The following is a 17426-nucleotide window of genomic DNA, read 5'->3' as shown; positions in this document are numbered from 1 at the left end:
ATTACTTAGGATAAAACATTAAGTGCTGGATATATATTAGCTGCACTTGGAAAAAGGCCACAAACCCAGTAGCTACTGAACAGAAGCCATAAATATAATATTTATATCATTTGACAGTATTCTAACCAGCATTTTATTAGACTCGAACATCTCTCTTGTAAAGAACCAAACTTAAACCAAGTTTGATTCTTAAAAAATATCTGAGCTATTTTTTTCACTTATTTAGCAGTGACTTAATTTGGTTGCTGTGACAAACTATAATGCAGTAGTTAACTGAAGAGTTACGTTCTCCAAAAAAAAGACAAAAGTGAAAGTTTTTCTTCATTATCATATTACTGGCATAAAAATTATTGAAATGCATTGAAATATTGCATTAACTGCATCAAAAAGCTAATTGAAAATAAGCATGATTTCATTAAGTTGAGCTTTGTTTTTTTAAATTAGATATTCAGAATTGCTTGAGAAGATCAAGAAAGGAGATGAGAAAGCAATATTACGTCATACCGAAAGAAACAAGAAGCTACTTGCTCGTGACCGCCTGAGAATGCTCCTTGATGATGAACCTTTCCTTGAGCTTTCCCCTTTTGCAGGCCATAATTTGCCATATGGTGATATCCCTGCCGCTGGATGCCTCACTGGTAATTATTAAAGCCTCCAACATTATGTGGGACAGGAAAATTATTATAATACGAATCTTTCTATTTCCTGTTAGTAAATCTTAATATAATGCATAAAGGGTTTGTAGGTCTTTACAGTGCTCAGGTTGCTTTGTAGTCACTTTTAGTGATCATAAAGCTTGGCAGAGGTTGAGAATCTAGTTTCTGCCCATGGTCCCATGACAGTTCACAGGGAAGGAGAAATACAGCTGGTTTTAGATATAAGTCAGAGATAGGGACAATCTGTTTGATTTTCTTTCTCCCAGTTATACCAATATGTAATTTCCGTTAGCATGAATAAAAGTGATAGTATTTTGTTCATGTAGGGGAGAGAATATTCTTTAGAAATCCTGTGAGGGGGATCTATTATGGGCATTTCCAGGTAAAGAGACGCTTGGTAGTCTGGTACGGTATCCCTTGCCAAAATGAAAGAGTTCAGCTCGCTAGTTTTAATATTTCCTTATGATTTTGAAATCCCTGAAAATATATTTTGTGTCTTCTGACACTTATTTAATTTCAGTACATTATCTTTGGGGTTTCATATTTTGCTCTACTAAGGCAGCATCGATTGATTTCTGTCTCAAAAGTCTGAATGTGGTATTTCAAACACACTAACGAAGTCTTTCCAGTTAAGTAAAGAAAAAATGAGTTACTGAGTGACCCACCCACATGGGCACTCTAGTATTTATCATGGAGTTGTTCTCAAACTATCCCGATGTGCAGGAAGACGAGCATGTATGGAAAAAGACCATCTTGGCTTATCGGAGAACTCAACTCTTCAGTAAGCTAAGTCAGAAAAAGGAAGCTTATTAGAAGTGGAAACTTGGACAAACAACTAGGGAGCACTGTTTGTAGCATCCCATACTACTGCACTAGGTAGCACAGTCTGGGGAAGAGGTGAGCAGCCAGCTGTGGCAAAAACTATTTAGAAAAGCTGGACATACATAAGTCCGTGGGGCCGGACAAGATGCACCCAAGGATGTTGAGGGATTTGGCCACTGTGATTCCAGAACCAATGGCCATCATCCTTGGAAACTCATGGTGATAAGGAGAGGTCCCAGATGATCAGAAAAGGCCAATATAGTGCCCATATTTAAGACAAGGAAAAAGGAGGATCCAGGGAACTAACTACAGACTGAGTGATCAGCCTTACCTCAGTCCCTGGAAAAATCATGGAGCAGGTCCTCAAGGAATCTGTTTCTAAGAGAAGGTGATTAAGAACAACCAGCATGGATTCACCAGGGGCAAGTCATGCCTGACAAACTGATTGCCTTCTATGATGAGATGACTGGCTCTGTGGATGCAGGGAGACCAGTGGATGTGGTGTACCTTGACTTTAGCAAGGTTTTTGATATGGTCACCCACAACATTCTCATAGGCAAGCTAAGGAAGTACAGGTTGGGTGAATGGACTGTGAGGTGGATAGAAAAGTGGCTGAATCATCAGGCTCAGAGGGTAGTAGTCAATGGGCGTGTTTACATATTGCCATACCACAGTGTTGCTACGGCACTGTGCTTTAGTACTGAAGCATGGCACAGTATAAGCAGTTACTGCACCGTGTGTGCAGCACGTGGTTAGATTTTGCCACTGTCACTGTAGCAGCGCACTATGTGGGGGAGTGTGCCACTATGGCGATGGACCCGTGTGATCACTACATCTCAGTGGCACACCATACAGCAACACAGTGCATTGCTGTGACACCATAGGGTAATGTGTACATGTGCCCAATGGCTAGATGTCTATCTGGCAGCTGGTATCAAGTGGAGTGCCCCAGGGATCAGTCCTGGGGAAGGTTGTGTTTAATATCTGCATCAATGACCTGAAAGATAGCATAGAGTTCACCCTCAGCAAGTTTGCAGATGATGCCAAGCTGAGGGAAATAGTTGATACTCTGGAGGGTAGGGCTAGGATTCAGAGTGACCTAGACAAATTGGAGGATTGAGCCAAAAGAAATCTCATGAGTTTTGATAAAGACAAGTGCAAAGTCTTGTGCTTAGGCAGGAACAATCCCATGCATCAGTACAGGCTGGGGGCTGACTGGCTGGGCAGCAGCTCTGCAGAAAAGGACCTGGGGGTTACAGTGGACAATAAGCTGAATATGAGCCAACAGTGTGCCAAGTGTTGCCAAGAAGGCTAACAGCATAGTGGACTGCATTGGTAGGTGTATTGCCAGCAAGTCAAGGGAAGTAATTATTCCCTACTCTTCAGTACAAGTGAGGCTACATCTGGAGTACTGTGTTCAATTTTGGACCCCCCACTACAGCAAGGATGTAGACAAATTGGAGAGAGTGTAATGCAGGGCATTGAAAATGGTTAGTGGGCTGGGGAACATGACTTCTTACTAGAAGGGTAGTAGAATACTGGAAGAACAGGCTACCCAGAGATATTGCGGAATCTCCTTCCTTGGAGGTTTTTAAGACCCAGCTAGACAAAGCCTTGGCTGGGATGATAGACCAGCTGGGGATGGTTCTACTTTGATCAGGGAGTTGGACTAGATGACCTCCTGAGGTCCCTTCCAACCCTAATATTCTGTGATTCAAACTGTAGGCATGATACATGACTTTTTTGTTACTAGGTATTCAGAATGCACAAAATTTATTCCTGCCATACTCATGTATTTCTTTGCAGCTGCCATGATTGCGTAACAGAAAGGTGTTCTCTTTAAATAGGTTGTCACTAAAACTATTTTGGTGGGTTTTCCACGAGGCACGTGTATACAATGTCTTGTGTTAGGGTTTAAGTGGTATTTCAACTGTTGTGTGGGCCTTTTGTGTTAGGGTGAGTATTTCTTGTAAGTATTTCAGTGAACCATTTTTGAAGAGGTAGCACATAACGTTTAAGGGAAGAGGAGAGACTAAATTAGATATGCTGGGGATCAGAGTAGTAAATGGTGCCTGATAACAAAAAAACCCTCACCTTACTGCATTTCAGAGCTCAGTTTTGTGCTAAAAGCAACCATACATACAGTATCAGGAGGTTTGAGATTTCATTGATTTTTTTTTTTACTTTTTTTTTTTACCATCTTTTATTTTTATATAAATCTGTGATTCTAGTTAGAATCATAGAATCATGGACAGTTAGGGTTGGAAAGAACCTCAGGAGGTCATCTAGTCCAACCCCTGGTCAAAGTAGGATCATCCTCAACTGTATCATAACCCCCGCCAAGGCTTTGTCTAGCTGGGTGGGATGATATAGTTGTCTAACTAGTTGTCTGATCTTGCAAAACGCACTTGAAGAGCATGAAGTCAATTTGGCTTCTTCTTATGTATTATCAGTAATAAAGGTGTGGCAGGTCAAATTCTGCTTCATTTACATCTGCATAATGATGATAGCCTCCACTTACTTTTTCAGAATAGGGCTATGTCTGTTGTAAGGTTAGAGAGAAGGATGGTTCCCCTCAATATAGTAACTGTAGCTTTATTAGCATGTGGGTAAATATCGACAGCCTTAACTCAAAAGAACACATTAGATGTATTTGAGCTTTGCTGTTCAATCTATGATACAGTTACAAAATGCCTAGGTCTGGGTTATTTTTTTTTATTGCTTGTTTTGAGGAATTTTGTTTGTTTGTAAAGAGTCTGGGATAAACATCTGTGGGTCCTGTTACAGGAATTGGAAAAATCTGTGGACTCTGGTGTGTCTTTATGGCACATGATGCAACAGTAAAAGGAGGGACCCTTTTCCCTATTGGAGTGAAGAAAAACCTGAGAGCTCAAGAAATAGCGATTCAAAACAGGCTTTTATCTGTGTATCTGGTTGACAGCGGGGGAGCATTCTTACCACTACAGGTAAGATTGGATATAATATGTGGTATGAAAATAGCCACTTCCTGTCTTCATCTTATTAATTTTTAAATCAAATCTCTTGAGATTTATTTTTGTGATTTTGGTGGGCTGCCTTTCATTTTCTCTCTCATACTTTAACCAAACGGTACAAACAAATCAAAGTCCTTTCTGGCTGATTTTGCATGTAACTGACACCAACATGGTCAAAGTTCATAAACATGAGTCTTAACAGAAAATCAAATTGCTGGCCCACCAAGCTATATCAATGCTCAAGGCGGCTGTTTTCAACTTGTATTTTCAAATTGAAAAAAAAAATTATGTGAGAGAGAAGGATTTCTGTGAGTGGTATCTTTTACTGGACCAACTGCATGGTTGAAATGTTTAGGAATTTTGTTTTAAAATGTGTACTAGTAAATCTGGGAGCATGTATGAAAGATTGGCTCCGTAAAAACAGACGTTCTATTTACTGTAATAGGACAGAGAGAGCTTGCAAAGGTCATAAATGCCTTCATTGTCACTGCATCAAATTCAAGTTACCACAAAGAATGAGAGTTCTCAGTACATGTGACTCTCTGCATTTGTAGCATAGAAGACTGTGGATATTGTTGCTGATTTGGTGTTTAAGCAATATGTGTATAGATATCTTAGAGAAGCAAACTGGAAAGCTGTAAGATAAAATCCCTAACTGTCTTTCTAGAAGTTGTGAGTAACTTGTTTTCTTTTGTGAATAGACAGTGGAAAGGCTAAGCATTGGCTTTTGTTATTGAAAATCTGTGGTAAAAACTGCTTTTCTTTTCCCTGCAATGTCAGGCAGACCTCTTTCCTGACCGATCACATGGTGGTAGAGTCTTCTACAATGAGGCAATAATGTCTGCTATGAAAATCCCTCAGGTACATTGTCATGCTGAATATGTATGAAGATACTGTATGTGGTTAACAGATTTATGAGAAACATTTCCAACAATACACATTCTAGAATCAAAGTATGCATATGCAAAAATACTTCCTGACCCTGTTTTCAGATGTTGACATAGAAATTCAAACGATAGAAGTTGCACTATAAACATCACATCATGTGGTAGCTTTGTCCCCTGTCTGGCCAGGCAGCAATAGTTGCAGCTGAGGTGGTGGCAACTCCGGCCCTGGCCCTGGCCCCAGACCAGGACTGGGTGGGAGCTGGGGTTGGGTTGGAGTCGCTGGCACAGCTGGCTAGGCTGGGCAGGGGCTGGAACCACCATGTGTTTTGTGTCTGGGGCTGGAGCTGCAGCACAGTAAGCAGTAGCGGCGGAGAAGGTGGTGAGGTGTAGAGGTTGCACGGGGCAGTGGCTGCAACTCTGACTCCAGGTTAGGGTCAGAGCGAGAGTCACAGCAGCTGCCTGCCCTGCAACCCCTCTTACTCTCTCCACTCAAATCCAAGACGAGCTTTTTTTCTCTATGTTGAATGGAGGGGGAAAAACCTTTCCTTGGATTTGAGTAAATAAATATGGTAATCTCTATATCTGATTAAAGTCTATAATGCCAGTCAATATTTAGGAGTATCATGGAACATATCTTTCTTTGCATCCACCCCTATGTAACACACAACCTATTTAGTTTCAGGAACGTACCCCGGTAGATGGCTTGTTTGGTTGTACCTGTCCTTATTGCTCTTTCACAACTAGAATTTACCAGCTGCAAATATAAAAATTTATGGTTAAAGTAAAGGGCTTGTTAACCAAGCTTGTGAAATCTTTAATCAATATATATTATGTCTCAAAAATGCCTAAAATTAAAAAAGTACACCTAGCTGTGATTTCTTCTTACACAGGTATCTTGCTTTGTCCTGTAGGTGGCAGTAGTGTGTGGTTCTTGTACAGCTGGGGCTGCCTATTGTCCTACCATGACAGAAGAAACTGTGATTGTAGACAAAATCGGTACTATGTTTCTTGGCGGACCACCTCTGGTAAAAGCTGCCACAGGGGAAGATATTACACCTGAGGAACTAGGAGGAGCCAGACTTCACACTGAGTAGGTATAATGTTTGTCAAAAGGGGAATCAAGTAAGATAGTAAGTCAGCACACCTAAAGTATCGTTCAATTGTAAGAAGTAATGGGGCTAAAGAGATTTCAGACAACTGCAGTGACAGGACATTATCTGACTTAAAAGATAGGAATGGTGCCTTAGAAACACATTAGAAATGATATAGGAATAGCTTTAAAAGGTGGTGACTTTTAGTGCATATGTGGGACTGCTCACATTCAGCACTGCTGAGAACTTAATGCAGACGGGCGAAGTCCAGTCTGTGGGCCAGATCCGGTTGGCCGGGGACTTCATTTCCCAGCTGCCCCTGCCCGCATGGAGACCGCGGCTGCACCTGTGTAGGAAAGCTCAGGCTGGGCTTGCCATAGAGACCAGCCTCAGCCATGCCGGCAGCACGCTCAGCAGAGCAGTGCAGGGGGCTGCTCTGGAGCTGCTGGGAACTTGGGTCGGGGGCAGCTTGCTCCAGAGCCCGGGCAGAGCTGTGATCTGTAGCCTGCATGCTCCAGGCAGGCATGTGTAAGCAGAGGATCGCAGCTCTGCCCTGGCTCCAGACCATGCTGTCACTGCTGCAGGGAGCTGGGGCTGCCCCCTGACTTAGGGGGTTTTCTTTGTGGGTTTTTTTTAAGTCCTCCAACTATACAATGTAACATATTTAAATTTCTTATTCTTTACCCAGCTCTCCATTTTCCAAAGTAGTGCTTGATCGTGAGTACTAATGGAGTAGGCTTCAGTAGGAATGTGATCTATATAGCTGTTAAGACTATATGTATACATTAAAAGACTATGAGCTACTTAAGTCTGTGGTAATAGGCCTGTTAATTTTTTTCTCCATAAGCTGGCCTGTGGAGAACTGGGTCCTCTTTCTTGCCTTTTAAGTGCCTACAAAAGCATTGAAACATTTCACTGCAACAAAAATCCTTGATGCTTATAAGGGCTACTAAAAATACCAAAAAAAAAAAGCTAAAAGGAAGAGCCAGTTCCTCTTCCTCCCTCCCTTCTATTTCCAATCTCGTTAAGAGCTACAGATGTAAAGGGAAATGTCACTTTTCTTTTTATTGTTACAAATATTGTAAAATCAACATATTGAAGATGAGTTTAAAGGCATTTTCCTTAATAGAATTACACACAAATGTCACTTGCTTGAGGTTTTCAAGAAGAGTCTGGATAAGCATCTCATTGGGATGGCTTAGGAAACTGATTCCTACATCTGTGCAAGCAGTTGGACTAAATAATCCTCGGGAGCCTTTCCAGCCCTGACATTCTGTGATTATATGCTCTCACTTTTATTTGTACAATTTGTTATTAAAATGTCTCTTTTAGAGTCAGTGGCTGTCTCGATCATTTTGCATCTTCAGAAAAGGAAGCATATGAATGTGTGCGAAATATTATTTCAACGCTGAATTTTGAACTTCCACCAGAGGAGACCACAGAATATGATGATCCGCTCTATAGTGCTGATGAGCTCTTGGGACTTGCACCACGAAGTTATAGTTATACTTTGCCTATAAAACTGGTAAGGACAAGTGCTGTATCAGTTCATCATCTTTAAATGGCTAATTAACTTAATATTTGGAAGTTAAAGGGCATTCTTCCCTTGGATAATTGGTTCGGAAATCCTAAAATGCACAAGATATTCCAGATTACATATTGTTGATGTGATGGTCCTGAAAGTACCAGTTATGACCATTTTCTACAGTACAGGCCATAAAGCCTACGTAAACAGAACATATCATTTAGAAAAATATCCAACTTTGATTTAAATGTCCCTTGAAAGAAATACCTTTCTTTGTAGATTCTGAGCCGTCTGATAGATGGAAGCAGATTCCAGGAATTCAAAGCTGAATATGGAACAACCTTAGTAACGGGATTTGCTCATGTGGAAGGGTAAGACTGTAAGAATTTATTATGAAAGAGGTCAGACAGTTTTGGTTTAAGAAGTTTGTGTACTATTATCATACTCTATGCAATTCCTGTAAAAGCAAATGGCATTTATACACATACCTTTTAGTGCTGTGACACACCAGAGATCTGATGCGTTGGAGCAGATTCGATTAATCTAGTCTGCTTCTCCCATAAGCTGGTGCGCACTGTGCTGCTTCACATGCAGTTGTATAAATGGTGAAATGCACGTCAGCACTGAGAAAATGGTAGCGCCACGTTTTTTAACTAAAACATTGAAGGCCACTTTTAGTGCACCGCCACGTTTAGTTCAAATGGCCACTGCCGTTTTCTCAGTGCTGACATGCATTTCACCATTTATACAAATGCATGTGCTGCAGTGCCAGGCACTTTTAAAAGCTGCTGGCGCTGCGGTGCAGATGTGTACCAATGCTCTAAGCTTTTAGATGGGTCAAGGATTAATATAAAGATATCTCTCCATAGCCCAGTCATGCATTCTAGGTTCAGCATTCAGACTTGTCAAAGCTGATAGTGTCTAAGCATTACGAGCTGATGTCTGTTTCATCACTGTGAAATGAGGGAGTGGCACAGTCTGGTTTGTAGCTGAAAGGTAGTTTGTTGGCAGGCTCAGCAAATGCATTGAGGCCTGAAGGCTGAACATTTATGGGAGTGCCCCTTCTAAAGCTAGGCACGAGCATGTGAGGGAGGCCTTCGGAGGGAGCTTGCACTGCCACTTCTTGTGTGGTGCAGTGGATAAACAAATTCCTTCACTCTCCCCAGACGGTTACTCTGCCAGATTTCACCAGCACTAGATTCACTATTTTAAAAAAGGAAAACAAACATTACGCGTGTAAGAGAGACACCTAGTTTGAAAATCTCTCTCCTTAAAAAGGTTAAATTTAGCACTAAACATTACTGGCAAGTGAATCATTTTGCTAGAATTAATAAAGCATTAGAATCAGGCTAATTGATTTCCACTGAGACAAGATGAATATTTGATATCTAAGGCATACTTTCCATTATGATGAAAAAACAGGTTATGCACCCAAGTGTACTGGGCATATATGTCTGGCTTGCTGCCATGATTAGTTTGAGAGGTTACCAAAATGATACAACTGATCAGCAGTTATTTTTATGTTTTTATTTTCTGGAGTTGGGTGCTGTGTTGAATCCTTTATTCAGAGTCCATGCTCTGAATGAAGCACAGCCTTGAATGGACGTGCTTAACCTTCATGGAAAGTTAGAAGCCTAGTTTGATCTTAGTTGAAACTGTTGAATCTGCAGCTTCGTGCAGAATATTCATTACTGGTGCAGAAAAAATAGAATGCACTGTAAATAGTGTATACTTCTGAAGAAAGCTTGTTTCAAGATAGACTAAACTAGAAAGAAACAAACAACCACAGTCTGATTTTTCTCTGGCAGCAGCACTTGTAGCCTTGCCATGTAAACTCTCTAGTTGTGCCTTTCCTTATTCACTTGGAGCACCTCTAAGCCTGATCCTTTTCAGCATTATTTTTGGACTGGAATTTGGGATGTTAAAAAAAAAAACAAGCTAGTGTTAACTAAACAGTATCAGTGGATGTGGGAAAAGAGAAGCTAGTAGGTAAACAGAATTTTAATCCTTTTTCAAGGGTCTCCCAAGTGACCAGCTCTTTGTTAAAAGAGGCTTGTAATTACAACATCAAAAATGGCTTTTCTCTTGTTTTTGTCTATATATGATCTGTTTACGTGCTTAGTACATACCAAAAAGATTACATTACTGATAGTTTTATAATCTGTGTTACTAGATGTAATTAGTTTATGCATATTTTATATTCTCCACGTTTATTCAGAAACATATACTGAAGGTCTCAATAAAAATGAAGCTTAAATGTCAGAAGTGGCAGTAGATTAAATTTTCTACATTTGAGTGACATTTCATACAGGAAGGTTATTACTGTATAATATACTATTTTAACATTAATTTGACAGAAAACACTACTAGACTTTTAAAGGAAGCTTGCAGAAATTAAATGCCTTTTCAGATTTACTTGTGGTTTAAATTAGCATTAGGTGTTAATGGGTGAAATATTGTGCCTTACACTATGGTATAAGGTGTTAGGAAAATTGGGCTGCATCTCTAAGCTTGTGCACGGTCTGTATGATGTGTACCAGGTCACTTCACATCCCTGTGCTTCTCAGTGCAGGTAGCTTCCCTGCTCCTTATGGGCACTGCAAGGTCTCATGTTTGGAAAACACTTTGAGTTACTTGAATGAAAGGAAGTGTATGAGTGTAAAGTCTTTAACATATAGAGGTTCTCTTGTGGATTATCCTCCACAACTGATACTTGCATGACTAGACATTTATATTTTGCTTTTTGGTTCATTAGGGACTACATTTCACCACTCAAGTACAAAAATGAAAGTGTTCCTATGTGTGTTTTGTTAGACACCTAGTTGGAATAGTGGCTAACGATGGAGAGCTGACTCATGATGCTTCTCTAAAGGGAAGTCACTTTGTGCAGCTGTGCAGTCAGCGAAGTGTTCCCATCCTGTTTATCCAGAATACTGCTCCACACACAGCAGACCCAACAAGTCTCTCACAGGTATGGATGGCATCTTTATTCAGTAGACTTTATTTAAGTTGTTCCTAGTTCTTGTTCTGACTTGCATATCATTATCACTGAAAATTATTCTGTTAAGAATCAGCTGCTTTGCTGAAAATCTGCTTATTTTTATGGGTCAGCCAAACAGCTATTTTCTTCTTAAATCTTCACTAGTGTCACCATTTCCTCCTATTTTTATCTTTATGCACATATTTTACTTAGCAACTTTAGATGTTCTCCTGGAGAGATCAGAGATCCAGCCCTCTGAATCAATGGTAGAATGGTAAAACTTACAATTCATAGTGCTTTTAAGTTCTGACAGCTTTTCATGCAGGTCAGTGGTTGGTAATGTTTTTGTGGCAGCAGGTCAGAATGACACAGCTTGAGTCCAGGGTAGGCTAGTGTGGAGACCTGATTTGCCATCACTACTCCCCCCCCCCAGCTGTGATGTGGTATGGACAAAGCTCCCTGCTGCCAAAACCCCTATCTCCAGGTTGAATCCAGTGGCTCCACAGTCTAGATGTGGCCCATGGGCCATATAGTTGACAACCTCTGGCATAGGTGGCTGAGTACTATCTTTATTCTACAGCTGGTAAAATTGAGGCAAAATTTTAAGTAGCATTTTAGGTCACAGAAGGAGCGTCTACATGTGCTTTTACGCATGCCTAAACTTAATGCACATTTGCCAAATGTGCATAAAGGCAATTTAGGCATGTGTCTACACATGTATGTGCTAAGGCTCATTAACTTAGTATGCATGGTGTAGACCCGTGTCCTTAATGGACCTTAAAAATGGCTAATGCACCTTAAATTGGCACTTGTAGACATGCCCAGAGAGAACAGTAGAATGTGATGAGTGACCAGAGAACTCATCTTTTCACATGTTACTTCCCTAACTCTGCTTTTTTTTATATATACACCCTGAAATCTGACACCCTGGAAATGAAGCCAGATACAGTTGTGCTGTATCTGAGTGTCACCAGCCTAGTCAGAGCTAGAGTCACTCCAGAACCTGGAACTTAGTGTAGCAGAACAGTACTCTGAGACCATAGAACAGTGATTCTCAAACTTTTTAGATTCAATGCATCCCTTGGAAAATACCGGTTCTTAGTTTTCACTTTTATTGAACGCAGAAAAATAATAGAGCAGTTTTTCTGTTGCAAAGAACTCATAAAGACCTCAACTGTGAATTTGTCTTTGAAATCTCTCTGTTTAATCTTGTGAAACATGTTTGCAAACTTAACAGTGCTAGCATTGTGTAGCGATGCCATGTTGGGTAAGAATTGTTGCTATAGAGGCTATAATTATTTAACTGAACTATATTATAAGAGAGAATGAGTATGGTAATATGTTATACTTTCTAGTTTATTTCTGCTGTCTTCCTGACTTTCTTATTTAAAAAAAACAAACCAAACTAGTTACTTAAAATGTTATAGAAAGAAATCCTTAGATACTGTAAAAGTTTAGCAGGAGTGGAGGAATCAAGACAAAAAAATTAAAAGAATTATCAGGACTTAATTTTTATTTTAATTTCAGGCAGAGGTTCATACCAATAAATTAAAGGCCCAGGCCTCCATGATGGCTGCAGTCGCTTGTGCTGCCGTACCCAAAATAACCCTTGTTGTTGGCGGCTGCTACGGGAATGAAAGTTATGCTATGGTATGGCTAGCAGAAGTAATGGCTCATATATTAGGTAATATTTGACTTGTGACAAGTTTTCTAAGCCTTCATAGTGTTTAAAGTTCATATCTCAGTCTCCCATTGGCACGTTTCGTTTTGTTCATTACATTATTTAATTTTAAAATAATTGATGTAACTGCAGTAAGTTTGGTACCCAGCCCTTGAACCTGGAAATTGGTTTTAAAAAGTTAACGATCTGAAATTATGTATAATAAGGACCAAACACTACCCTTGTTCCTCACCATATGCTTTCTGCAGTCAGTGATAAAGGGCTACGTGTTCCTTAGCTGTGTTATACATGCTAACAAAAAGCTAAGTGGGAGTATTCGCCTGTTTAAAGTATGCAAGTATTTGCAGGGACAGTGCTCTGCTACATATGCAAAGACAGTTGCAAATGCAGTCTTACCTCACATTCTGTGAGGTGCTGAGCATCCATAACTCTTGAGTGAAGGACAGTGGTGGTTGTACAGGTCAGCACCTCACAGGGTGAGGCCCTCTATCAGTAATACTTCATGAGTTAAACATATATTGCATTTTGTTCATTGAGGACTTAATGCATTATTCAGTATGAATGGTCTATTTTGTGTTCAGCTTGCACTGTCTCTTGCTTTTTTCCCTATAGTGCGGGAGGTCATTTGATCCAAACTTTCTGTTCCTGTGGCCTAATGCAAGAGTTGCCCTTGTGGATTCAGGACATTTCTCCACATTCCCAGAAGCTGGGGATGAGTGCTCAAGAGGTGAATCGGAGTTAAAGCAACTAAAGGAAAAGTAAGTACATTAACCGTAACTGAAGGGGTTATTCTTATGATTGGATTGATTTCACTATCAGTTTTTGTTTATTTTTCAGAACAGCCCAGAGTGGGATTTTTCCTCTAAAAATAAGTGTGGTACTTCCTGGTGGCCACTTAAACCCCATCTTTTCTCTGGTTAATCTGGGTACCTCCGTCTACTCACCTGCCATCCCTTTGATGTTATTTTATATTCAGGAGGCTGCCCTATTCAGTGATTCCTGCACCCTTCAGCTCTGTCTTTCTGGGCTGTTGGTCCCTTGGGCTTAGTTCAGTTCACTGGGCTTGCACCCCTTAGACTGAACCCCCAGCCTCCACTAGTCCTTTGTTGAAATTAGTGCTCTGCCCCTTCAGTCACTCCCATGCCTTGTAATGCAATGAGCAAAACTCCACCACAAATAGTTTACAGCTGGAGGCGCTTTGTTAAAGACCATCCACAGGCTCCTATTCAGTCCCACTGACTTCTGTCAGCTCTGGCCATCCTGGGCCTACTTGCAACTCCCTCAGTCTCTGGCCCTCCTTCTCAGCTTTATGTATGGAGCTCCTTCTGCTTGCATAGCCTGAGAAAACCTCCAGGTCCCAGCAGGGAGCTCCTGCCTCCAGCTTTGCCCAGGTCAGACTGATCCCTGTGCCTCTGGTGCAGGACTTATGTAGCCCCTTATCTAGGTCCTCCTGCTGAACTAAGATCACCTCAGCAGGCCATTACCTAATTAGCTCCCAGATGTTAATTATCCAGGGGCTTTGCAGCTTTCTAACTCTGACTAGCCCTGCTCTCAGTAACAGACCTTGACTCTTGTTACACCCAGCAACATAACCAGATGACCATTCCTTGTACCCCAAAGCAAATATTGTGGAAAAAATGAATATTTTTGAGAGATCCTGCAGTAATTCCATGGTGTAGGTAGACTGAAATACAGAACACCTCAGGGACTGGTTCTGCTCTTAAATGTCCCCTGGACACCAAATAAGTTCAATGGTAACACCATACATACACCCAGACTAGCAGCTGTGCCATTTATTTGTGCCTTTGTTACACTGATCTAGATTTTCAGTTGCATTTCATGCTTTTAATCTTCTAAATATTTTCTTGTGTAGGTTAGCAGAAGAAAGCAGTGCATTTTACTCCTCTGCCCGCCTTTGGGATGATGGTATAATTCTGCCCCAACACTCTAGGAAGGTAGGCTCTTTCTTTATATTACATTTGCACAAGCACACTTCATTGCAAGATTCCAAAGAGATTAGGAGGTGAATTCATTTAACAGAAAGGGAGAAAACTGAGACATGGGTAAGGATTCAACTTGCCCAGGTCTCCCAAATACCAGGCCACTTCTTTAGCTAGGAGACTGAAATACAGCCACTGTCTTTTCTTTCCCTAACCAGGCTATGTAAGATGTTCCCCTTGCTGTCCTCTTCTACTCCGGTTGCTCTGATCATGGAACTCCCTTCCTAGAATTCTGTATTTGAATTTCTGTCTTGGAACATCAAGTGCAAGCTCCCTGCTTGAACTTTTACTCTTGCCCTTGCCTCCATCTCCACTTCTTTTTTTTTTTTTTTTTTTTTAATCTCTACTCCTCAGTCCCTGTATTTATCCCACTCTCTCTGCTCCATGTTTCTCTGGCAGTCTTGCTGTCCTGCTTTCTAATTGCCCCTCTACTCTTGGAATGACTTCTCTTCCCTTTGTGCCCCATCACTGGCTTACCTGAACTCTTGATATTTTTGTCTTAAAGTATTACTAACAATAAATAAATTAAGCGCCTTGAGTACTTCTTATTTGTGGATGATAAATATGTAGCATTAGGGAGGACTGCCATTTGTTTGTAAAGGACTATACATTTATGGTGCTGTAGGAATGACTGTTCATACTTTTTCTGGATTTTTTGGCAAAACAGCGCACAGGGGAGTAATGAGAAATGTTTTCAAATGCTGAAGTTTGCCGTGCCCTATATCTCACTAAAAATTTAATTGGAAAAGGAAATGTATGGTGATGAGAGTGAGCCATTGTTACTTATTTTCCTGACCAGTTGCACAGGGATGCTGCTGTTCAATTCTTTTTCAGTTCCAAGCTATGTTTCTGCCCTTCCGCTTCTCAGTAGTGAGAAACGGAGCAGTTGCAGGTATTGAAGCTGAGCTCTATAAGAGATTCCCACTCACATCTAAGCCTATCTAGCAGGTTTTATTGTCCTCTCATAATGTTACAGTATTCACTAGTAAAACAGGACAAAAAACAAACCTCTTAATTTTCATAACCAGAAACAATATGCAGAAGGCTATCGACTTGTTATAATCAAATCTACACCAATCTTCATCTGTGTTCACAGTATATTTAGAGTGAAAGAAAAATAAGTCAACCAGTTCCTAATCTAGAAATTGTCATTTCTGTACATTATATTTGAAGAAATTAAATTATCTTATTTCTCAAGACAAAAACTGGATCGCTGTCCCTGCAGTCAGTTATATTGCCATGGGAAATAGTGTCTAAAAGGTTAAACTTAAGGGAAAAGGAGCAGGAGACAGGTCATTCTTTTGTATACGATTAGAAATAGCAGCAATGTAGAGCACTAATGGCATTTTGGATTGGCTGAGCACTCCAGCACTTCAGTGACATGTATGTTGTGGTGATTAGCTTAGTTTTCAGAAAATATGCTACAATGGCAAAAGTATAATTTCAAATTCCCTTTGCTTTCTCATGGTCTCCTATATTAGGATAGTACCTGTTTGCTCCACACAGTATCCTGAGGATGCTTCTCCCTCTAGTTCTTTCTCATGCCCCTGGCAACATTATGCTGTCACGTTCATTTCTCCTGTTGGGGCATATTAATGTTGGGCAATTTCTCATTTTAATGTTGATCATTCCACAAAAAGATAGATATAAAAGTGTTACCGGGTCTCTAAAAATAATGAATGTTTGCTGGTGTTTCTGAATGATTCCTTGCTTGTCCTGCTCTTTTTCTTTTTTGTTCAGGTGCTTTCACAGTGCTTAAATATAATGAAACAGCAGAAATACCAGACGGCACCTCTGCAACAATATCCTGTCATCAGAATGTAATCAGAAGTCTCCACTGGCAGATAATTGGGCTTTAAGGAATCCTAGTACATGGTGACATTTGTTAATGGAAATGATTTTCTGGCACTAGAATACTGTTAATGTAAATGTAAGTTCTACAAAGCGTTGCCATTGAGAGAGGATTCTTGGATTGTATGTCCATGTAGAGTAGGCTTGTATTTTAATCTATAATTCACTTGCCAATTACTTGAAAGATTATACTTTCTTAAAAAAAAAAAAGGGGGAATGCAGTTCATGGAATGATGGATCTATGGCACAATTCCCATTTACAATTAAGCAAATTCATCTTTGTGCAATAAAAGTATTGGGTATTAATGTAGTTCACACTCCTGTATGAAATGCAGAGGCTGAGAAGTTAGTGTTTTCTAAGAATAAGAGCAATGACAACTGGAAAAGAAAACGGACAAGTTGATGCTCCAAATAAAGACTTTACACCTCTGTTCCCCCAGGATATTTGTTTTGAAGTCACTATTCTGTCAAATTTCTGTCAAGGTTCAATAGTGAAAATACAGGCTCAGGGGTTATAAACTAATTATGTGGGATTGTTTAACAACTGCAAATAATCTCCATCGGTGCAGAAATTATGTGAGGGGCAAGGATTTCTTAGGGTGATCTCTTATTGGACCAGCTGTTTAGTAGGGATAAAGTTAGATAAGTGAATGCAAGACATTCTTTCTTGGGTCTTCCTTTCAGACTTTTTCTTTACATCTTTTGCAGACGTTAAGGAAGTAGCAATTGGATATGAGTCTTGCAAACTACAGTAACTTATGTTTGTATGTAATAAATATTGAAAGAGTCAGCTTAGTTTTCCTTCATCTCAGGTCTGAGATGATAATTCAGTTTCCATTCACTTTTAACAGTAGAAGAATTAATTTATACTAAGTATTTACAAGAGAATAGTAACTGTTTTGTCAGCCCTGACACAGAACCCGGTGATAGCAGCATCAAA

General features: G+C 40.2%; 1 protein-coding gene across 2 annotated transcripts in view; it reads left to right on the top strand.

The window, feature by feature from the left end:
- LOC109305418 (methylcrotonoyl-CoA carboxylase beta chain, mitochondrial-like) overlaps nucleotides 1-16925 on the top strand; it is a 23407-nt gene extending 6482 nt beyond the window's left edge. The window contains exons 2-12 of one of the 2 annotated variants that reach the window (XM_019528417.1): nucleotides 445-638; nucleotides 4266-4444; nucleotides 5252-5332; nucleotides 6270-6448; nucleotides 7782-7974; nucleotides 8254-8345; nucleotides 10789-10945; nucleotides 12482-12604; nucleotides 13248-13393; nucleotides 14509-14590; nucleotides 16376-16925. In XM_019528417.1, the coding sequence (XP_019383962.1) occupies nucleotides 445-638; nucleotides 4266-4444; nucleotides 5252-5332; nucleotides 6270-6448; nucleotides 7782-7974; nucleotides 8254-8345; nucleotides 10789-10945; nucleotides 12482-12604; nucleotides 13248-13393; nucleotides 14509-14590; nucleotides 16376-16459 (1510 nt within the window). In that variant the 3' untranslated portion in view covers nucleotides 16460-16925. Of the gene's footprint in view, nucleotides 1-444; nucleotides 639-4265; nucleotides 4445-5251; nucleotides 5333-6269; nucleotides 6449-7781; nucleotides 7975-8253; nucleotides 8346-10788; nucleotides 10946-12481; nucleotides 12639-13247; nucleotides 13394-14508; nucleotides 14591-16375 lie in introns of those variants that run through there. The other variant, XM_019528416.1, reaches the window with a different exon arrangement.
- The last annotated feature ends 501 nt before the right edge of the window (nucleotides 16926-17426 follow it).

Source organism: Gavialis gangeticus, unplaced genomic scaffold, assembly GCF_001723915.1.
Source record: "Gavialis gangeticus isolate Ggan-Ray unplaced genomic scaffold, GavGan_comp1, whole genome shotgun sequence".
Lineage (NCBI taxonomy): Eukaryota > Metazoa > Chordata > Crocodylia > Gavialidae > Gavialis > Gavialis gangeticus.
This window is presented reverse-complemented; position numbering and strand designations above follow the sequence as displayed.